Here is an 18,087-nt window from a genome sequence, read left to right on the forward strand (position 1 = left end):
GTGGATTTGCCCTTTAAACAGCTGCATATTATCAAGATATCAAAGTGTCACCAACAAAAAGTTTAACAATAGGCCTATAGCAAATGCAGCACATGGTATTAATTTTTCACATGTAAATAGCACTTTTCAGTCGTGCTCAAAGCATACCATTCCATGAGGGCAGCGTTTTGTCCCCTAACTCGAATCAATGACCCCAATCACTCAGAGAGTAGGGCTGGCTAATAAATCCTTAGTTTTGGGGTTATACTCAGGAAAAACAATTTGGCTAATCTATACTTCCATATTTACAAGTCCTATTCTTGAAGAACAATGGGTATAATATGTATTGGAATGATTTGTTTTTTAATGTAAAGTTATAATTTAATCGTATTATTATATGTAGTAGAAAGCGATGGGTTAGAAGAAGCCTCCATAACCAACCCATAAAGTAAAATGTAACATCCATATACAGTTGAAGTCGGATGTTTACATACACCTTAGACAAATACATTTAAACTCAGTTTTTCACAATTCCTGACATTTAATCGTAGTAAAAATTCCCTGTCTTAGGTCAGTTAGGATCACCACTTTATTTTAAGAATGTGAAATGGCAGAATAATAGTAGAGAGAGTGATTTATTTCAGCTTCTATTTATTTCATCACATTCCCAGTGGGTCAGAAGTTTACATACACTCAATTAGTATTTGGTAGCATTGCCTTTAAATTGTTTAACTTGGGTCAAACATTTCAGGTAGCCTTCAACTAGCTTCCCACAATAAGTTGGGTGGATTTTGTCCCATTCCTCCTGACAGAGCTGGTGTAATTGAGTCAGGTTTGTAGGCCTCCTTGCATTTTCAGTTCTGCCCACAAATTTTCTATGGGATTGATGTCAGGGCTTTGTGATGGCCACTCCAATACCTTGACTTTGTTGTCCTTAAGCCATTTTACCACAACTTTGGAAGTATGCTTGTGGTCATTGTCCATTTGGAAGACCCATTTGCGACCAAGCTTTAACTTCCTGACTGATGTCTTGAGATGTTGCTTCAATATATACACATATTTTTCCTCCCTCATGATGCCATCTATTTTGTGAAGTGCACCAGTCCCTCCTGCAGCAAAGCACCCCCACAACATGATGCTGCCACCCCCGTGCTTCACAGTTGGGATGGTGTTCTTCGGCTTGCAAGCCTCCCCCTTTTTCCTCCAAACATAACGATGGTCATTGTGGCCAAACAGTTCTATTTTTGTTTCATCAGACCAGAGGACATTTCTCCAAAAAGTACAATCTTTGTCCCCATGTGCAGTTGCAAACCGTAGTCTGGCTTTTTTATGGCGGTTTTGGAGAAGTGGCTTCTTCCATGCTGAGCAGCCTATCAGGTTATGTCGATATAGGACTCGTTTTACTGTTGATATTGATACTTTTGTACCTGTTTCCTCCAGCATCTTCACAAGGTCCTTTGCTGTTGTTCTGGGATTGATTTGCACTTTTCGCACCAAAGTACGTTCATCTCTAGGAGACAGAATGCGTCTCTTTCCTGAGCGCTTTGATGGCTGCGTGGTCCCATGGTGTTTATACTTGCGTACTATTGTTTGTACAGATGAACATGGTACCTTCAGGCGTTTGGAAATTGCTCCCAAGGATGAACCAGACTTGTGGAGGTCTACATTTTTTTATTTTAGGTCTTGGCTGATGTCTTTTGATTTTCCCATGATGTCAAGCAAATAGGCACTGAGTTTGAAGGTAATGAGGTCAAATGATGCTATATCTACAGTAGCTTTGATTGGACTGATAACATAATTATTTCAACATCTTAGCTAGCAAGCTAGCAGTCATCATGAATCAAGTCGACAATCTACTGGCAAATCTTTTTCAACCCTTGTCATATGAAGAGAAATAATGAAGAGAAATTATAGATAAAACGTATCGGTGCTCATCGGCCATTGGACATAAACATTACACAACAAGTTGGAAATCGCAAATTCAACAATGAGTGGTTTGGAAGGAATCAGTGGCTAACTGCAAGCATTGCAAAGCAATCACTAGCCTGCTATTTAGTGTGTGCGGTCCAAGTCTGAGTTTAAGGGTCTCTTTTCCAAGCTTAAAAGGATAAACATTTAACATTGGACATGCTGTCCATCATTCAAAACGTGTATTCATTTGTGGATGTCCATCACCCATTTCGTAGGATATGATATTGTGGACTACAGGACAAGGAGGGCCGGGCACAGCAGGTTCTACAGCATTCTCATCGACGGGGTGGTAGTAGAGCAGGTTATAGCCTCGTTATTGTTCTCTTATTGTGTTACTTTTTAAACCTTAGTTTATTTAGTAAATATTTTCTTAACACTTATTTGTCTGAACTGCATTGTTGGTTAAGGGCTTGTAAGTAAGCTACACCTGTTGTATTTGGCGCATGTGAAAAATGTAATTTGATTTTGATTTGATGTTACGAATGACAATTTGTATTATATGTTACGAATTTGCAAATGTACAATATGTTAAGAATTTGCTAAACCTATGGTATGTTACAAATTCTAGCTAGGTGCCTAGGTGGCTAATGTTAGCTAAGCTAGGGGTTAGGGTTAATTTTAGGGGTTAGGTTAAAGGGTTAACCTCTACAAGATCGGTGCCCGCCCCACCCCTGCGGGATGGTTGCGCTAACGTAGGCTAATGTGATTAGCATGAGGTTGTAAGTAACAAAAGAAGTCCCAGGACATAAACAAATCTGATATGGGCAGAAAGCTTAAATTCTTGTAAAACTAACTGAACTGTCCAATTTACAGTAGCTATTACAGTGAAAGAATACCATGCTATTGTTTGTGGAGAGTGCACAATTATGAACTTGAAAATGTATTAATAAACCAATTAGGCACATTTGGCCAGTCTTAATACAACATTTTGAACAGCTATACAATGGTTCATTGGATCAGTATAAAACTTTGCACATAGACTGCTGCCATCTAGTGTCCAAAATCTAAATTGTGCCTGGGCTGGAATAATACATTATAGCCTTTCTCTTGCATTTCAAAGATGATGGTAAAAATAAAAATAAATAATTTTCTTTGTATCACATTTCCACAAACTTCAACGTGTTTTCTTTCAAATGGTATCAAGAATATGCATATCCTTGCTTCAGGTCCTGAGCTACATTTTAGGCGAAAATTGAAAAAAAGTGTTGGATCCTTAACAGGTTTTAAGTAGCCATATGTCTCATGCAACCAAAAACAAACAGAACATATCATGCTAAATGGGTGTCTCGGATTTACATGAAGAACAATACAAAATGCTCTGAGAGGTACAGTAAAAGTTCGCACATGAAAAAGCATAGTACATATGGGACGTACTAATACACCTTGATATAGGGGAGGCGCATTTAAGCACATGAGGAAATTTGGCTTGGATGGAAGACATTTTTAAGTAAAACCTGCAAAAGAGCAAATGTAAACCAGGGGAAAAAATACACTACCCTCCCGTGCCCAATAAAAAAAAAGTTTATCAACCCTTCCCTATTTTGGATCACTCCTCCGCCCCAATAAATTGCGATCTGTCCGTTAGAATAACTGTCCACATTTGCTTTTCCTCAGCCGACAATACCAGTAATGAACAGCCAAATTACTAGCCTATGTCCATCTACTATAGTAGAAAAGTTTATGCTACCTAATATTTTGGTCAGCTTGTCGAGAAATAGCCTATTCCAAACAGACTCTGGGACAGTTGTGGGACGGTAGATCCCAAATTCATACAAAGAGTAGGCTAAGACTACAATTAAAAGCAATGAGCCTGATGCAACAGATCACAACGTTTAGCTTAGAATGTTGATAAACTATTATTTATTCACATTATACAGCCAGCAATGCGAACAAGGCAGTAGGCTACGCGCGAATGTTCGCTCCAAAATGCAATTAGCGGGAAAATAACGTTGTCAAAAGAGCACTGCACATGTGAGTGGTTTCATGTGACAGAGATGAAAATATCCTTTGGCAATTTAGAAAGAGAGGAGATCTGATAGGCTATTTTGAGGCAATGTAAGACATGCCTGTGTTGAGCGCTGAAGCCTGCCTTCCGTTGCCGTTTGGTGCCGCGTTCAAACCAATTGGGAGCTCGGAAATCTCAGACTTCCGACTTCAGTGTGTTCGAGACAAATGGGAACTAGGCAAAAACGAGCTCCGAATGAGAAAAATCGTTTTGACCGGTCATCCAACTCGGAACTCCAACTCGAGAACTCTGGCTCCAACTTGACCTGAAACTCATCGGCCTATTTTTCAGAGTTCCCAGATGTCCTGAAAGCACCACAATATGCTGCAGCAGCAGCTCTTGCGCTGTCTGACAGATTTTCCACTCAAAGGCTCTGTATCTGTAAATGTGTGATAAATGAAATACAGTTGAAGTCAAAAGTTTACATTCACTTAGGTTGTAGTCATTAAAACTCATTTTTCAACCACTCCACAAATTTCTTGTTAACAAACTATAGTTTTGGCAGGCAGGTTAGGACATCTACTTCGTGCATGACACAAGTAATTTTTCCAATAATTGTTTACAGACAGATTATTTCACTTAACATTCACTGTATCACAATTCCAGTGGGTCAGAAGTTTATATACACTAGGTTGACTGTGCCTTTAAACAGCTTGGAAAATTCCAGAAAATGATGTCATGGCTTTAGAAGCTTCTGATAGGCTAATTTTTATTTATTTTATTTATTTTATTTTACCGTTATTTTACCAGGTAAGTTGACTGAGAACACGTTCTCATTTGCAGCAACGACCTGGGGAATAGTTACAGGGGAGAGGAGGGGGATGAATGAGCCAATTGTAAACTGGGGATTATTAGGTGACCATGATGGTTTGAGGGCCAGATTGGGAATTTAGCCAGGACACCGGGGTTAACCCCCTACTCTTACGATAAGTGCCATGGGATCTTTAATGACCTCAGAGAGTCAGGACACCCGTTTAACGTCCCATCCGAAAGACGGCACCCTACACAGGGCAGTGTCCCCAATCACTGCCCTGGGGCATTGGGATATTTTTTAGACCAGAGGAAAGAGTGCCTCCTACTGGCCCTCCAACACCACTTCCAGCAGCATCTGGTCTCCCATCCAGGGACTGACCAGGACCAACCCTGCTTAGCTTCAGAAGCAAGCCAGCAGTGGTAGCCAGCAGACATCATTTGAGTCAATTGGAGGCGTACCTGTGGATGTATTTCAAGGCCTACCTTCAAACTCAGTGCGTCTTTGCTTGACATCATGGGAAAAGCAAAAGAAAACAGTCAAGACCTCAGAAAAAAAAACTGTAGACTTCCACAAGTCTGGTTCATCCTTGGGAGCAATTTCCAAATGCCTGAAGGTACCACGTCCATCAGTACAAACAGTAGTACGCAAGTATAAACACCATGGGACCATGCAGCCGTCATACCGCTCAGGAAGGAGACACGTTCTGTCTCCTAGAGATGAACGTACTTTGGTGCGAAAAGTGCAAATCAATCCCAGAACAACAGAAAAGGACCTTGTGAAGATGCTGGAGGAAACGGGTACAAAAATATCTATCTCCACAGTCAAAACCAGTCCTATTTTGACATAACCTGAAAGGCCGCTCAGCAAGGAAGAAGCCACTGCTCCAAACCGCCTTAAAAAAAAGCCAGACTACGGTTTGCAACTGCACATGGGGACAAAGATCATACCGTTTGGAGAAATATCCTCTGGTCTAATGAAACAAAAATAGAACTGTTTGGCCATAATGACCATCATTATGTTTGGAGGAAAAGGGGGAGGCTTGCAAGCCAAAGAACACCATCCCAACCGTGAAGCACAAGGGTGGGAGCATCATGCTGTGGGGGTGCTTTGCTGCAGGAGGGACTGGTGCACTTCACAAAATAGATGGCATCATGAGGGAGGAAAATTCTGTGGATATATTGAAGCAACATCTCAAGACAACAGTGTGGAAGTTAAAGCTTTGTTGCAAATGGGTCTTTCAAATGGACAATGACCCCATGCATACTTCCAAAGTTGTGGCAAAATGGCTTAAGGACAACAAAGTCAAGGTATTGGAGTGGCCATCACAAAGCCCTGACCTCAATCCTATAGAACATTTGTGGGCAGAACTGAAAAAGTGTGTGTGAGCAAGGAGGCCTACAAACCTGACTCAATTACACCAGCTCTGTCAGGAGGAATGGGACAAAATTCACCCAACTTATTGTGGAAGGCTACCCAAAACATTTGACCCAAGTTAAACAATTTAAAGGCAATGCTACCAAATTCTAATTGAGTGTATGTAAACTTCTGACCCACTGGGAATGTGATGAAATAAATAAAAGCTGAAATAAATCATTCTCTCTACTATTATTCTGACATTTCACATTCTTAAAATAAAGTGGTGATCCTAACTGACCAAAAACAGGGAATTTTTACCAGGATTAAATGTCAGGAATTGTGAAAAACTGAGTTTAAATGTATTTGGCTAAGGTGTATGTAAACTTCTGACTTCAACTGTACACATGCTCCAATTGAATTGCACTAAATTATGTAAATGATCCTATATAGCGATAAGCATGACCAGTCAAATGTATTTCCATCAATGAATATGCAAAAAAATTTGCGATGGGATTTAAAAAAAATCTCCTCCTGGACAATTGTCCAGTTCCAATTTTATTTATCGTCTTTTCTATTTTCTGATCTGAGAAAAGCAGGCTACTACTGGCTAACAGAAATGCTGCTATGGAGTCTCATGGAGACATATGCCGAGTTCGGAAATCCCGAAATCCGACTTCAGTGCGTTCAAGACAACTGGGAACTCTGGGGGAAAAAACGAGCTCCGACTGGGGGGGGGGGGAACGCGTTGAACAGTCATCCAAGCGCTACGACTTTCCGACCTGAAGATCTCTGACATCATGATTTGACCAACTTTTTTTGAGTTACTAGTTGTCTTGGAAGCACTATAGCACGCCAGCTTGTAGTCCTAAAACCCGGAAATTAGTTACCTCTAGTTCGTTCAGCCATTCATATGGTGAACATTAATGGGGAAAGAATAGCGTTTTGGGATAAACACCAAAAATAAAGTCTGAGGTTAACACAAGCTTAGATCTGACACATTTTGTTCTATGAGATAATATCAGTCAGCTAACATGACCTTGATGAATTATGCAACCTTTATGTGCTATTTAAAATTAAATAAACGCTTCAAAAAGTGATGCTAGCTGATGATGATTAGATCATAGAACAAAACGTATAAGATTTCCTAAGCCTGTGTTTACCAAAAACCGTCCAAAAACGCCATTAATTTCCACATAAGTTTTGATCAACGAACCATGGCGGAGTTAGTGCCTACAAAAAGACACCATTACTATTTATCTCACATGCATAGCAAATATATGTATAACTAATTACCCATTCTGTCTCTATGCATAGTTTGAGCTACTCAAGAAAGTGACGTTCAGTGTTGCCAACTAATTTTCAGGGTAAGTTGCTAGTGGCAGGTTGATTTGTTGCAAAATGACATTGTGATGTCATTGCGTGATAACGTAAAACTGCGTCATTACGTAGAATATACAATAACGTTACTTAAATTGACTGGCCAGCTCGGCAAAAAAATGTTATTTGACATTTGTTCAGGTACAGACTTCAACTCTTTTCTGTACTTCTGGCTGTACAATTTTGATTGAGACATGTTGATTGATGTTGTAAGTTTGTTCAAAATCAAACATTCATGAGAAACTATATTTATTGGGTTTGGCTCGTCGAACCCGTACTACTGCTGCTGCAGTCAGCCAACAATGATTTCAATTTTCTGAAATTGCTGCTGGCTGGCTGCTGCCTGTGCACGAGCTGAGCGCCTGCTGCTGACGTCACTCACAATGCACTTTTGCAGCCAGGCACATGTGTTGTGACTGAGTGTGTGACAGAGAAAATCGTTTTTGTGTCATTTAGAGGGAATATGCGTGCATTTTAGTGTTTGAGTCACTTTTAAAAAGTTGCTAAAAGTTCAAAATACATTTTTAAACGTAGCAAAATGTATTGCTAGGTGGTATTTGGAAAGAAAAGTTGCCAGGGTAGTCTGAAAAGTTGCTAAATCTAGAAAGTAAATTGGCATCACTGGTGACGTTGCAGGCTAGCTCAGTGCTGCCCCATCTCATTGAATAACTAAAATTTAAGGCCGACAGGGGTACTGCAGGCTTCCATTAGCTATTAAATTATCCTTCTAACTTCATCTGTGTGCGATTTTAAAATACTCTGTTCAAGGACATACATCTGGTGTATTCTTTTTAATATATTCGAAGATTGACCACGAATATTGTAATTTTTCCATTCCTATAATGGATCCTGTTTTGTGCAAACAATGCCCGCAGTACCGTGGTCGGCCTTGAACATCTGCAGCTTCAATGAGAGGGGGCAGTCTTTCTCCCCTGGTATAGAGGTGTTGGTTGTTTAGCAACAACTATGGGGCAAAACAGACTGGGTGGGCTTAGATCAGCATTTCCAAAACTTGGTCCTGGGGACCTCAAGGGGAACACGTTTTGGTTTTTGCTCCAGCACTACACAGCTGATTTCAAATAATCAAATCTGTATGATTAGTTCATTATTTGAATAAATTGTGTAGTGCTACGGCACAAACCAAAACGTGTTCCCCGAGTTTGGGAAATGCTGGTTTAAGTTGCTTACAACATGTAAGCTATATTTTGTCTCCAAAGTTTATTGAAAACATAAATACATTTGCACAATGAGCACTTGTTTCCTCTCAAATACATCCATACAGTTGTTGGTTAGCTCGCTAGCGCACTTTAGCCATATCAGCACTGACATGAAATCAGTCAAAACACCTCCAAACAAGACATGGTATCAATAACAAGATAAAACGATCTGAAACACCCCACGATCTGAAACGATTCCCCACATTGCAGTTTCTTGTCACTCTTGCTAGCAATCTGGCTATCCAACAACATGCTGACTTCTGCCCCATAGAAGCACACAGATTGTTTTTGTGACATTGTCATTCTTTATTAAAAAAATGTACCCCCTTTTTTCTCCCCAATTTCGTGGTATCCAATTGGTGGTAGTTACAGTCTTGTCTCATCGCTGCAACTCCCGTACGGACTTGGGAGCGGCGAAGGTCGAGCGCCGCCCCATGGGCCTCCCGGTTGCGAACCCTGAATCTCTGGCCACTGATACACAGTATTAACAGAAATCACTCCGCCATTTCCTGGTTGCTAAAATTCGAATAGTTTGCCTACTTTTTGTTTATATGACAAAGCAAGCAAGTATCGTGTAGAGAATCATTGTACCATCTAAATTGCTGTGAAAAATATTTTCCATAACCAAAAGTTTGATTACATATTGTAGCTTTAATGTACAATCTCTGTATGTGTTGATAGTGTCCTGACAGACATGTTCAAACATCACTGCACTCAAACATCTACATTTCATATGCGAACAGCTTCTGTCTAATGCTCCATAATGATGTTTCCTCTTCTTTTGCAGATGTTTTGGTGATTTAAGGATTGTGCTGCTCTACCTACTGTCCCGTGAGTCACAGCCAGCTGCACTCTAACTAACTGTACGCTTTTCATTTTAATTAGGATTTTTTATTAAAAGAGCCCAAGAGAAAATTTGCATTTACTCCAGAGACCAAAGCCTGTTTCTATAAATCAATAGGGATGTCTCAGTCCAGAGGCCTCTGCATGGATCAAGGGCACTCTGCATGGTTTCCAAGGCCAAGATCCTGGTTACAAAGACCAATATCCTGTTTCCAGAGGCGATCCCTCAGAGTGTCAGCAGACCCCACCTCTTCAGATAATGTCTACACATGTTGCCTTTACGGTGATACTCTAGCAATACCTAAATATCCACAGCAACATAATCAGAAGACGCCATTCATTCTGATTCAATACTCACGCAGGGCTGGGTTGGAAATGACTATGGTGCTTTAAAGCAATATCAAAACTCTATTGCTGTTACTTTCATTAGAAGATCCTGTTCTAACTCTACCTGTGTTCTCTCAGCCCAGGGCTTCCGCTGCACTCTGCAGCAGAGGCCCAGCTGCAGCAGTGCCAAGTTGACTCCCAAAAGCAATGCCAGAGGAGCGGGAGGGAGGCCAGTGAGCAGTGCTCTGGGTAGAGTGGAGAACAGCCCAGGGAGGGGGACCAGAGCCATGAGCAGACCAGTTACTGCACCCAGGGGAGGAGGAAGGCGCAGAGACCCGGGCCAGAGACCTGGAGCTCAAATCAGGGACAGGACAGGTTAACACCCTTCTCTTAGTGGAAAATATCTAATATATTCCAACTGTCAAATTCTTTCTTTCTTGATCTCCTAATTTTTCATATCCTGTTTATATTTTTGCTTGCTTACACAGTCCCTTAATCCACAAAGCTAACTTGAAAGGAACACTAGCTATACATGTAACAAACCAAACACAAATCAAAATCCCAATTACTACTGCTTAACTGGCTAACCTGACCTGTGCTGCAGCATCTGGTGCTAAACTGTACTCATCACTGTCATAATGGGTGACTGAGGCTGCTGTTTACTCTTAGTGCTAACCATTGAAAAAGCCCTTTGATCAGAGTTCTCTCTTATGAGCCAACAGTGGAGCTATACACACAAGCTTCCATCTGCCTCACAAATTCCCATAAACATAACCAAATAACATGGATAAACTAATCTTTTCCCTTTCTGACTTCAGGCTAAACAGCTGTGGTTTATTTTTGGTTGCCCAAACAAATAATCAACCAATTTTATTACCCGTTCGCATGAAATTTCCTTTCTGTGTGTTAGCTGCAGCTTTTATTAATTACCTTTGAAATCCTTGATCGATAATGGTCACACACACACACACACACAGTCTTAACACTGCTTTAAATTAAGTTGTGCTCAATCTCTCATACGCTGACCATGTTAATTTCAAAACATTGTATTTGGGACATTAGCCAAGAATGAATGTCAAACATCTGCAGCCGTAGTTTCAGAAGGTAGCTGTTGACACTCCAAAACCACATCTCTCACATTGACTGACTGACTTTATTATACATTTCTTGTAAGAATGTCCCAGACTGCCCTGCAACACCAAACAGGACAACACACATAGACAGCAGCAGGACACATGGAGGGGGAGGAGGCCTTTCTCAACATCATCCACACTTCATCTTTATCTGCCCCCATACTATGAGGATGACGAGCAGGAGACGGATATAGAGCTAGAGAAGGAGGATGTGAGGTATGGTTTTATTTATGGGTGTTATACGGGTGTTATAATGTCATACATATAGTGCATTCGGAAAGTATTCAGGCCCCTTGACTTTTTCCACATTTTGTTACGTTACAGCCTTATTCTAAAATGGATAAAATAGATTTTTCCCCCATCATTTTACACACAATAACTCATAATGACAAAGCGAGAACAGGTTTTTAGAAACGTTTCTGCAGCATTGAAGGTCCCCAAGAACAGTGGCCTCCATCATTCTTAAAATGGAAGACATTTGGAACCACCAAGAATCAACCTAGAGCTGGCCGCCTGGCCAAACTGAGCAATCAGGGGAGAAGGGCCTTGGTCAGGGAGGTGGCCAAGAACCCGATGGTCACTCTTACAGAGCTCCAGAGTTCCTCTGTGGAAATGGGAGAACCTTCCAGAAGCACAACCATCTCCGCATCACTCTACCGATCAGGCCTTTATAGTAAAGTGGCCAGACGGAAGCCAATCCTCAGTAAAGGGCAGATGACAACCCGCTTGGAGTTTGCGAAAAAGCACCTGAAAGGACTCTCAGACCATGAGAAACAAGATTCTCTGATCTGATGAAACCAAGATGTAACTCTTTGGCCTGAATGCCAAGAGTCACGTCTGGAGGACATCTGGCACCATGTCGTAGGGATGTTTTTCAGCAGCAGGGACTGGGAGACTAGTCAGGATTGAGGCAAAGATGAACGTAACAAAGTACAGAGAGATCCGTGATGAAAACCTGCTCAGAACCTCAGACTGGGGCGAAGGTTCACCTTCCAACAGGACAACGACCCTAAGCACAGCCAAGACAACGCAACGCAGGAGTGGCTTCGGGACAAGTCTCTGAATGTCCTTGAGTGGCCCAGCCAGAGCCCGGACTTGAAGCCGATCGAACATCTCTGGAGAGACCTGAAAATTAGCTCTGCAGCGACGCTCCCCATCCAACCTGACAGAGCTTGAGAGGATCTGCAGAGAAGGGAGAAACTCCCCAAATACAGCTGTGCCAAGCCTGTAGCATCATACCCAAGACTTGAAGCTGTAATCGCTGCTTCAACAAAGTACTGAGTAAAGGGTCTGAATACAGATTTTTTTTCAATTAATAAATTTAAAAAATAAAATACAAATCTGGTGTAGAAATACGATAGCCACTGATCAAATTATGGCAGAGAAACACATATTGTGTGAAGTTTAGAAGTACATTTTAACGTAGTGAGGCTAAATTTGTCATTATTTCCTTTCTAATCATATACATCTATTTATCACAGGCCAACAATAGAAAACAACGGCCTACAAGACACCACAGAAATGATCAGATCACCGACTCCTTCAGAAAATGTCACAATGCTGAACCCTACCAATAATACCAGTCTACAACAGGCTCATAAAGAAATCGTCCAAATACAGGAGGCCCCTCCATCAAACCCCAGTCTACAGGGCCCCTCAGAGGACATCATCAGGCCACAGGTCCCTACAGAAGACATCAACTCAATGGAGCCCACTGACAATCCCAGGTTTCAGGGGATAACACATTACAGAACAACTGGCCTTGTGGTCCCAAATCAGAGAGTTCATGGATATGACATGGAACAGCAACAGGAATGCATCCCTCTCCAGATAATGCCGGCAGCTGTTCAAGGGAGGGCCCCTACATCTGTTAGGCAGCATGTGAACAGACTCCCCAAGATAAAAACCACCAAGACCTTTGTGTGGGGCCTTTCTGGACCCCAGGAGATTAAGAGTGTGTTTGTTCTGCAGAGGCATATTGGCAGATACACAAATCAGACATGAGAACATTCATACTGCCATTCACATTGAATCCCATGTCAATCCATATCTTGGGTTTGTTGGGATATCTTACCTGCCAGTGAGACCCGATTCATATCCAAACATAAGAAATAGTCAGCTGAAAGGTTAGACCTTACAGGGGGAGCTGTGATTGTAAAAACACAATCTCACATAACCTGATCCAAGGAAATACCAGAGGCAAAGATGATATTGCGATCTTACTTCCAGTTCAGAAAAGGCAAATATGTCTGTTGGTCTCTTTGGGTGAAAGAGAATGTGGTTTCCTAATGAAAAAGCATGTAAACATGCATGTATATTACACATTTAGCTCTGGGCTAAAAATACCTCATATGAGATATCAACGTACACAGATAGGCTTTGTGTTCATGTCAAGACTGTGTTCTTCAATTGTCCAGATCATTTTAGACATAATAGCAATAACATTACACTAATGGTGCAATGAATACAGAACTGAAACGAGAGACATAAGAAAATACAAATGCATGCCATGGAAAACAGCAAGTGGATGGGGAATTACATTGTATTGTGTTCAGTCCAACTGTTTATGTGTGCAATGGTCTGCTGCTGAGACATTTTCCAGTCATAAGCAGAGCAGTGGAGAATTCTAGATAGACTACTGCCTGAGTGATGCCTATCCCCAGGACCCTATACTTCAGCTTTCCTTTAGTCCCATTACTTTATCAAATCAAACCCTTTCTGACCAACTCATTTGGCTACATGACCAAAAAACAAATGTTAAACTGGCACCCAATAACATTACCTTACTTCAGTTAATACCTTACAGTAGGTTATGAGATATTTTGTAATCATTCTGCATTGTTGGGAAGGGCCTGTAAGTAAGCATTTCAGTGTTAGTCTACACCGGTTGTTTACCAAGCATATGACAAATAAACATTTGATTTTGATACATTTTGCCCCCTTGTGGTGAAAAAATGCATCCTATGGTCATAGTGCAGGCTCCATTGGAGCCATACCATTTCTGTGCTGCTGTTGATCAATGGCATTTGCCAAATACATCGTATGACGTCATTGGTTGTTGCAGCCAGATTTCAATTAAACACTTGAAAAACACCATAGGCAGTGTTTTAACCAATGACAAACAAGCCCAATGAAGGCTGCGTCACATACGGCCGGGATTGGGGGTCCCATAGGGCGGTGCACAATTGGCCCAGCATTGTCCGGGTTTGGCTGGGGTAGGCCATCTTTGTAATAAGAATTTGTTCTTAACTGAGTAGCCTAGTTAAAGGTTACTTTTTTTATTTTTTATTCAACAACTACATCCCTAGTTTCTTATGGTGTTGTGCTGCTGATGCTAATTAACTTTCCCACTATCATATTAATCAACCCTATAGTATTCTCTGAAGCCTGCACACCACGTAATTGAGCATGGGCGGATTTGAGAGGGACCTCAAGGAAATGTAGTTCTCATTACTAATTTTGACATCGTTTGAGCTTTCTGTTTTACATTAGTGAATTTCCAGGTGTTTTTCCTACCATTCCTGAGTACTATGAGGATATTCCACACATACAATACAGATAAATGATGCATATGACAGGAAGTACAATGCTTGTTTATATAGCCTTATGATTTTGTTCATTTAATCATCACTTTGTACCTAGTCAAAACATTCAGTACTCGTACACCCCACAGGTCTTTACTGGTTATTACATTCCTGCTATGAAATACTACATTCTTCAGATCAGTATTTTAGCAATGGCATTGAGGTTGCCCCAATTCCAACTAAGAGCCTTTTTTCTAAACACAGCAGAATCCTCAGCATACCATAATATCCAGTATCAGTGCATATTAAGGATGCAAAATGTCTCACCAAATAATTACCCTGAAGATGTTTGCAATCAACACTCCATCTGCTCACAGACCATTTTGAGTGACATCCCTTTACAGAAGACAACATACTTTCTCTTTTTAGTCAATTTATTTGTACAAGACCAACAACCTTAAGCCTTGACAGCAAATTTGCGAATGGAATACAGGCGATCCTTTCTCTGCATCTTCTTGGTTCGGAGAGTCTCCTCATGCTTGTTGAGTCTCCTGCGGATGGCACGAGTCTTCCTGGGTCTCAGGTCCAAGGGCTTATATTTCTTACCCTGAAACATGACATTCACAGTAAAATTACAATAAACACTACATGGTCACTACATGTGATGTGTAATAAAAATAACCAGAACAAAACTCAAGATTAGAACTGCTGCTATTGCATTGTTAATTCTGGTCTTATAAACTGGCCTTCAGCATTTAGCTGGGCTGTATAGTCAGGAGGCCTTGAATTTTGTGATTTTAGGGGCCGGGCCATTTGGCCTTCAAGAGGTGACCAATCTGCCAGGGCACCAAGACCATTAACCAAAATATGCAATTAAATTGATTTGAAAAACAATAGTTATTCTGTTAAGAAAAACACAAGTGTGTGTAAATGTACATAAATAGCCTACATGTCTGAGTGTAGGTGATAACAGGCTGTAGCCAATGTGCATAGGTTATGTCCAGACCAGCGCTGACATGGACGCCCCTGAAAATACTTGACATATGTTAGATTATTATTAATATCTAAAGGCTTGATTCTGTTCACATAATTGAGGCACTTTTCGTTCAGCTAGTAACTTCTTGCAATAGGAGGCAGTCAACATTTTGTAACTATTTTACCATAGTTTAAAACCTGGACATGTCATTTTAAGAGGCATATCTTAATGTGTTCCGACCATAGGAATGTTAAGGGGGCTCTTTTATAAACGCTTCCTCATATGCCAGTGAAACCAGTATTTCAATTTTTTTCTACTTTCTTTCTCCAGCAGCCAAAGTCACAATCCTAGTCATTAACAACCTATGCTTGTTTTTGCATCTTTAGATCTTTCATCTGTTATTTGAAACTGCTCAATCTTGTAACGAAATTGCCTACGATTTGATCAACATTTTAAGCTAAACGTTCTGACCTTTTGCATCAGCCTCATTGCTTTTAAAAGTTTGATGTACAGTGGTTGTATTCATTTGGGATCTTTTTATTTTTACTTTTATTTAACAAGGCAAGTCAGTTAATTAAGAACAAATTCATATTTACATTGACAGCCTAGGAACAGCGGGTTAACTGCCTTGTTCAGGGACAGAACGAGGATTCGAACTAGAAACTTTTCGGTTACTGGCCCAACGCTCTACCCACTAGGCTGCCTGCCGCCCCATCTATCACGTCCCTCAACTGTCCTGTCCCAGAGTATGTTTGGAATATTTATTTCTCTCACAGAAGAACAAGCTGACCAATAGAATAGGTAAACTTTTGTACTATGGGGGATAGTAGATTGACATAGGCTAGTGCCTTTGTGGTTGGTTAATCATATTGTTGGCTGACAAAGTAAATATGGACTAACATCTTCAATATGCCCGTCAGAATTTGATAAAGACGTGCTGGTTTTCACTTATAGCGTACTTTGGAGCTGCGATGCCTGTGTGAAGGACTCGATCACGTGACGGGCATTGGTTAATAAGAATTGAGATCTGAGAGCGTCATGTGAATGAGAGGTGCTTCGGAGCACGGTGATAGGCAGCCGGGGGAAGGCAATTATTATTTTCAGCTCAAGTTCCCTACGGCCACACGGCATGGATTGTTTTAGGGGGCATTACGGCCACGTGCCGCCGGGAAAGGTCTGTTAGTCAGGATTAGCACTCAACCTAGTTCTGAAATATTGAGCTTACATGGGTCACTTTACAAACTAATCTGCAGCATGTTTAAATGCGGTCAAGATTGACATTTAAGAAAAGAAGCAATAACTCACACCATGTACAGCAGATCACCTGTTGGGTGTCGACAAACGGTGACAAGTCAACACGTAAAATCAGGAAATAAACCTAAACTGTTGCCAGATACTCCGTGGTCAGAGCCGTCCGCTGCTTTTAACCAGTCATCAGGTTTGTTAAAACTAAATTATTGAATACGTGGGTATGGAAGGCGGTTGCTCTTACCTTGTAGAACTTCCTCAGGTTCTCCTTCTGAGTCTGGTTGATGACAGTCAAAACACGGGCGATGGATTTGCGGACGACACAACTGGAGAGGAAACAGATCAAAATATGGGTTTAGTAAAACGCAACATTTTAGCTGAAAGAGCCATTTTGACAACCCTACTGCATCTAAACCCTGCATAACATAGTAATTATATAACCATCACCTCACTCAGAGATTACAACTGAGAAGCCACTTATTCTTTCACCATTAACAGCCAACTCATGACAAGCTGACACTGCATAATCTCTGCAGTCCAAATAATACTCACATCTTGGAGAGCTTGGAGGCAGCTCCACCAGTAACCTTGGCTACGCGGAGCTGGGACAATTCAACCTTCAGGTCATCCAGCTGCTTGAGTAGCTCCTCCTTTTTCTTGCCCCGCAGGTCTCTAGCCTTGATCTTGCCCTGTAAGATTTACAAAGAACGGGGATACAAGCTTTGAAAATCGATTTGGCTAACAGTTAACGAACTAGCTAATTTACCCATGTAACGTCAACGTTAGTTCGCGAAATTAACGTACTGTCAACGTGGGCTGATAGCTAATGAATCTCGCGAGCTATTCTAATTGGCAACACATATCGAAATAATTAAGTTGATAAGTAGTGTAAAAATTGATAGCTTACTAACTACGGCAGTTAGCTAACAACCATTCCATTTGGAAGTAGTTAGAAGACATGAGACAGCTAGCCAACGCGTAACTAGTTAACATTAGCCATCCATGCATTCGCTAGTAGCTAACAAGCTTGCCAACGTTAGCTTAATAATAGCTTTCAGCTAGCTCGCGTTCGGTTTTTATGGTGACAAGCGACAAATAAAGGGCCTTTCTCGAAATATCACAAACATATATGGCAAGATAAGATTCTCATCCTTATGGATGTTATCAACTGTGGTCGTTTTATGTGGAATAGGCAGGACAATTTTCCTGAATTGAACGACAGCCACGAGCCTCTCACCATGTTCGTCGATGCTGCCACAGGAAAAGAAAGAACGAAAACGTGTTCGCGCAGAAGCTATCTTCCGGTCGGAGGCGTTATTTTTGTTGCGCATGGGTGAAATTCCTACAGCACCACTGAGTGGATTCCGCTGGGAATGA

At 41.2% G+C, this 18,087-nt stretch overlaps 2 protein-coding genes across 4 annotated transcripts in view; one reads left to right on the forward strand and one right to left on the reverse strand.

Annotated features, from left to right (window-relative positions):
• The window catches only part of LOC129826139 (uncharacterized), a 41,001-nt gene extending 27,110 nt beyond the window's left edge, over positions 1-13,891 (forward strand). The window contains exons 2-6 of one of the 3 annotated variants that reach the window (XM_055886497.1): positions 9,447-9,522; positions 9,621-9,785; positions 9,968-10,204; positions 11,004-11,178; positions 12,444-13,891. In XM_055886497.1, coding sequence (XP_055742472.1) covers positions 9,623-9,785; positions 9,968-10,204; positions 11,004-11,178; positions 12,444-12,966 — 1,098 coding nt within the window. In that variant the 5' untranslated portion in view covers positions 9,447-9,522; positions 9,621-9,622 and the 3' untranslated portion in view covers positions 12,967-13,891. Of the gene's footprint in view, positions 1-9,446; positions 9,786-9,967; positions 10,205-11,003; positions 11,179-12,443 lie in introns of all 3 variants that reach the window. The other 2 variants (XM_055886499.1, XM_055886498.1) reach the window with 2 other exon arrangements.
• Positions 13,892-14,902: 1,011 nt separating this feature from the next.
• On the reverse strand, positions 14,903-18,052 carry LOC129826140 (60S ribosomal protein L35-like). Its single transcript, XM_055886500.1, has 4 exons — positions 17,948-18,052; positions 17,263-17,399; positions 16,955-17,036; positions 14,903-15,093 (listed from the first exon to the last, which is right to left on the reverse strand). Exons 1-4 carry the CDS (start codon positions 17,948-17,950, stop codon positions 14,944-14,946), a joined length of 372 nt encoding a protein of 123 aa, XP_055742475.1. The 5' UTR covers positions 17,951-18,052; the 3' UTR covers positions 14,903-14,943.
• Between the last annotated feature and the right edge of the window lie 35 nt (positions 18,053-18,087).

This window comes from Salvelinus fontinalis, chromosome 28, assembly GCF_029448725.1.
Source record: "Salvelinus fontinalis isolate EN_2023a chromosome 28, ASM2944872v1, whole genome shotgun sequence".
NCBI lineage: Eukaryota > Metazoa > Chordata > Actinopteri > Salmoniformes > Salmonidae > Salvelinus > Salvelinus fontinalis.

Bases quoted from the DNA above. Each gene is read 5' to 3' on its own strand.
- LOC129826140 (XM_055886500.1), bottom strand. The intron at 17,037-17,262 runs GTGAGTATTATT...TTTCCTCTCCAG, and splicing joins GCCTCCAAGCTCTCCAAGAT to TTGTGTCGTCCGCAAATCCA. The intron at 15,094-16,954 runs GTAAGAGCAACC...GTCATGTTTCAG, and splicing joins ACCTGAGGAAGTTCTACAAG to GGTAAGAAATATAAGCCCTT.